The following is a 5,294-nucleotide window of genomic DNA, read 5'->3' as shown; positions in this document are numbered from 1 at the left end:
TATGGTAAACATATTTAATGGGTTGTTTGGGTTAACAGCACATGAAGTCCAGAATTTTGTGATCACGTTGAGAGCCAAAGAGCTTGCCAAAACTTGGAGTAAACACGAGGCCTCAATATTAGAGCTTATAAATGGGACTTTCAGATATAATTATTCAGTCTGAAAGCAAACATTACTGAGTGGCTCGAATCTATATAGATGGTCACTCAGAAAACAAATGATTTGAAAGAAGTTCTGGCCTGAACATCTAAATTTTGAAAATATTATCTCTGCCTTCATTGTAAACAATTTCTCTTGTAAAAACTCAACTGAGTGGTATTACTTTTAGTAGGTAAAGTTTAGCTATAAAAGGTATCGATTGCTTATGAAGAAAGGCAGAGTCTACCATTCTTATACTGACCAGAGCCACAAACAGTGCCACCAACCTCTTTTAGCCAGGCCCCTAGAGCCACCACCAGAAAAGGAACCCACTGAGGCATCATTCTCCCTGCCACTGCCTTAGGCTTTCTTCACTCACCTCAGGGAATTTCTTTTTCTGCACATATTCTGTTGTGGCAGCATCAAAATATTTGGCATAGCCCTCATTGAGGCTGTAAATCTTTCCTTTCTTTTTAATTTTGACTTCTTTTTCCACCAGAACAAATTCTCCAAGAGCCTAGAAAGATGAAGAGAAACACCAGTAAAAAGGGAGATATCAGGACACGGAAGCCAAGAGCACACGTCCTAACAGAGAACATTGGAAGACGTGGGGCTTCTAGAAATGCCCAGGGTGTTGCCAAGTCTTTCGACAGCCTGCCAAGTGATGTTTTTAAGTCATATAAAGAACAATGACAATACTGAGCCTGCACAGGAAGCTCAAGTAGTAACATATAGGAGATAAAATAATTCAAAGAGAAGAGATAAAGTTTCTTTTGTAACCTCCACTGTCAGCTAGGCTACTCATTTATTAGGAACCTAGCTGTATTCATCCCCCAAGATCTCATCCACAGTTAATTCCTAATGTTTTTAGGGAGATCTGGGCAATCAACAATGAGAGGAAGAAGTTACACAGATGAGACTTATCATAAAGGTGGGGGATGCAGTTTGACTACTAATTTGTAGACCAGTTATTTTGTTGATCTTAGTGATTCAATCTCGGAAACCAGTAAAAGTTCCTGATATCCCAGTGACTCTTATATGGAGTAAAAGGGAAATCCCTTTAATCAGAATCTGTATTCACTCAGCATAAGGAATAGTTGGTAAAAATTAAAGAAATCCTCGGATTTATTAATAAAATTGTGCCCAGTCCTGCTATAGCCACTATGGTCACTGTCAGCAGGACATCCCTCAAGAATTCCTTTATCTGAGTGCTGGTGACGTCAGTCCCGATGAATGTGATTAGCTAGCTGCAGATATCACCTTGAAACCCTAAGTCACAAGGAGGAAAATCCAGGCCTGGAAGTCTAATTGGTTTTGATGAGTCTCAATGACTGAGAAAGTGAAAAATCCCCAAGATGACAGCTCACAGCTGGCAGCTACAACAAGAGGTTACTGACGAATGTAAATCACATTCCTAGAATATAAAGAGACAAGGTGCTGATCATGTTTGAAATAAGATAGTGACAAGGATACTCAGCGACTGTAAAAATAACTAGATTCTTCTCTTCTGCTGATGTGAGTGATGACTCCTTCTTTGCCAATGAATCCCTACTTTCACTTCAATCTTATTGAGATATACAATCAACTGCACTCACTTCTAGACAACACCCAATCCAGAACTGACTTTCTCAAATCCTCCTGAGAATCGTCAAGCAAAAGCCAACATGCTATAATAAGCCCATCCCAACTCTCTCTTAGCACAATACCCCACTATTCCTCTAGAGTGCATTGTCCCTTGCTCAGTAAACCCAACTTCTTTTTATTATAGGGATGTTCATGATGGTCTCTGGTTCATGGGCTTTAATAGCCTGCTGTAGACATTTGTTGCTGTGGAGCAGCCCAGCATGGAGTTCCACTTCCTACAAACACCTTAACTTCCTTTGAAAAATTAACTCTTCTCATTGGATGCCAGTCTAGGAAGTCTCTGAGCCAAGCCTGCTCTAGCCCAGGGTCAGTCACTTAACTTAGCTTGGCAAATTAATTACTCCTCCCTGGCATTTGAATGAGAGGCACAAAATCAGGGGTGGTATCCAGACAAGACTGGCTGTGCTGCCAGGCCATTCCTATGATTCCTGTTTCCTGGTCCCCTAGACCTGCCTTTTCCTAGCCTGAGTCTTCAGTGTTCCCATGAATGCAGTAGCATCCTTTACTTAATTGAGCCAGAATCCTTTTCTCTCTTGTTTATCAACAAAGAGTGAGAAAGATACACAACTGTTGTCAAATAATGCCATGCATTTATTTATCCATCCCTGGGCCTAGGGGTGAGATGTCCAGGCCCCAAGAGAGTTGTTCCCTATCGAGGGATGGACAATATAGTAGCCTGAGTGTGACTCCGGGCTCCACCATCACTACTAGCCTGACCTTGGGCAAGTTATTTATCTTTTCTGTGCCTGATTTTCCTCATCTGAAAATGAGAATAGTAGGACCTAATTTAGAGGGCTGCTATGAGGTTACATTCATAGACATAAACTGCTTGGAACAAATACCTATCTATCACTTAATAAGCACTGTGTAACTGTTAGCAACTATTCTAGAACATTTTTTAAAGAGTGTTTAATCATCTGAGTAATATTCGTGAACTACAAAATTTCTCCAGTTTTACCCGCTTCTTGAAAATAAGGAGAAATTAGAGTATCAGTGGGTTTTGAGCTGATGGACTTAAACGTGAAAAGTTTGTATTTGAAAAGATACTGTGTTTCCAAACTGTAAAGTTTAGTTCAACTCTGTTTTGAAATTTTGTAAACCGCTTCCTTCCACACACACACACACCTACCAACATGTAAACTCCACCAGGGCTGGAGTATTTTTTGCTTGATCAGTGCTGTATCTCCACTGCCTAGAACGGTGCTTTGGGATGTACTAGATACTCAATAAACATTTGTAATTCAAATTAAATTGAAATACTAAACAATTGCTTTTGACTTACTGAATGCTGGAAGCTTTGAGCTTTCACGAGACCTGACTATATTTGACAAAGTAGTTCACAAGTGACAGGCAAAGCATCCAGGATTTAAAAGAGAAATTCTATAAGTTACAAATATTTTCCAAATTCCTCCTGAACATTTTTAATATACGCTTGCCATGAAGGCTCAGCCTCATTTTTCTAACTCTTACATCTTTATCCAATTATTTCTTCCTTCAATCAGCACTGTGCTATGGAGATTTTTTCATCTACCCAGAGGCTGTGCTTCTTCCCCTTCTGCCACTGAGCGTTTTCTCATTGTGGGAAGTACGAAGAATAACACGGAACTTGATAAAGCAGTTTTATACTAGTCGCTCCTCCTACTGGGAAGAACATATAGATTAGGGAAGGTCCTCCAAACCCGTGTCTTCCAATGAAGAAGCCACTAGTCATGTGTGGCTATTTAAGTTAATTTAAATAAAATAAGAATTTAAAATCCAGCTCCTCGGTCACACGAGCCTCATTGCAAGTGTTTAATAGCCACATGAGGCCAGAGGCCACCCTATTAGACAGCAGAGATTACAGAATATGTCCATTACCACAGAAAGTTCTATTGGATTGTGCTGCTCTAAAGAATTCACACTTCTGTCTGGCAATGAACAACATTGGGATTCTTAAAGCATTGTAGCCCCATAAACCAAAGAGGTCAAACACATTTTTGGAAAATGAACTCTTTAAGGACAGGGCCCGAGTGGATATAACTGAACCTGTAGAACCCCTCAAATGCTCTCACTTGAACAAAGGTCTTTAATGTTTTTCATGATGGTGTTGGCTCCCCAAACTAAACTCTCTGGTATTACATTCCCCAGGAAATTATCCCTAGGGACTGGAGTTACAGAACTGAGGCCCGCAGAGTCCCAAGTGCTGATACTGCCATATTGGGCACCTACTGGGTCAAGCATGAAGAGGTCCACTCCTTGCCCAGTGGAAAGAGCCACCAGGGTTGCACTGCCATAGAGAGCGTAGCCGGCGGCCACAATATTGCGACCTGGCTGCAGGGCATCCTTTTCCGACGGCTCGTCCTCTGAGGTCTGGGGAAGAGAGGAGAGAAACATGGTGTGTTATTGTCTCTGGAGAGAACCCTTTGCCAAGACGTGGGCTTCTTAATGCTCCTGAAGAATAACTTTTAAGGGTAAAATAATAATTTATATTATCTGAAAGAGAGAGATGGAGGTCAGAAAGGTACTTACACAACATATTGAAACCAGTGTGTAATTTAGCTGGGGCTGAACCCACATCATCTGTCACTAATCCAGCATCCTTCTAACAACATACAGAATATGGGACCAGTTTGCTCTCTGCTGGTAACATCCTAACAACTTTATTTTAAAACCAAATCTTATTCTTCTTTAAGGATTTTTTTTAAATGACACTTTCCCTTCAATAATTTTATTATTTTAGTATTTCCCTGAGACTATGAATAAATGAACGAATGAATGGCACATTCCCTTTAATATTTTCCTTACTTTTACAATCTTGCATCTTTTCTAATACGTTTTTTACAACTGATTAAATTTTCATTTGACTTGTGCATGCACTCAATAATTTAGCTTTATTTCCAGGTTCCCAGGCCACATGTGGATTCTGAGAACCAGGCCCCAGAGCAGTGATTCTCATAGTGGACCATAGTGTCAGCATTCCCTGAATATCCTTGGATACGCAAATTCTTGGGCATTGCCTCAGTCCTCTAGAATCAGAAATTCTAGGCCTTTGAAATCAACCCTCGAGGTAATTCTGATGCAAGCTGAAATTTTGGAACCACTGTTCTAAAGCATGATCTCTTAAGAACCTTAGGAGAAGTGGAAGTCAAAGATAATAGTATTAGGGTTTTATTATTAAAACCTTTAGTCTTCTCCACTGAATCCTTTGAAACACCTTTGTTCAGTCATTAAAAAGATCACATTTTCTGTGTACGAAACCAGAGTTCTCTCGGGCTGAAGACTTCCATTCTCTGAGCCGCAATCCTGTGGCCTCTGCTGAGTGTCACACCCTTTCCTGGGTCCCCGTGACTTTGCACCATGGCTTGAAGAGAGCCACTCCTTCCCAGCTTGTTCCCCTGGCCTTTAATTACTCATGAAATCTCAGCCTTAAAAAATAACAAGTTATACTTTCTAGATCCTAAGACTTCCCTCTGGCTGTTGCCCTATCTCTGTCTTCAGCTATATCCTGGTATCTAGAATGCCTGTCTTCGATG

The 5,294-nt window shown here is 40.6% G+C and overlaps 1 protein-coding gene across 1 annotated transcript in view; it reads right to left on the bottom strand.

The window, feature by feature from the left end:
• Positions 1–5,294, bottom strand: part of FBP2 (fructose-bisphosphatase 2) — a 33,074-nt gene that overhangs the window by 9,828 nt on the left and 17,952 nt on the right. The window contains exon 5 of the mRNA XM_011382217.1: positions 518–655. Coding sequence (XP_011380519.1) covers positions 518–655 — 138 coding nt within the window. The remainder of the gene's footprint in view (positions 1–517; positions 656–5,294) is intronic.

This window comes from Pteropus vampyrus, unplaced genomic scaffold (genome assembly GCF_000151845.1).
Source record: "Pteropus vampyrus isolate Shadow unplaced genomic scaffold, Pvam_2.0 Scaffold465, whole genome shotgun sequence".
NCBI classification, from domain to species: Eukaryota; Metazoa; Chordata; class Mammalia; order Chiroptera; family Pteropodidae; genus Pteropus; species Pteropus vampyrus.
Note: the sequence above shows the minus strand (reverse complement) of the source record. Positions and strands in the feature narration are given on the sequence as shown.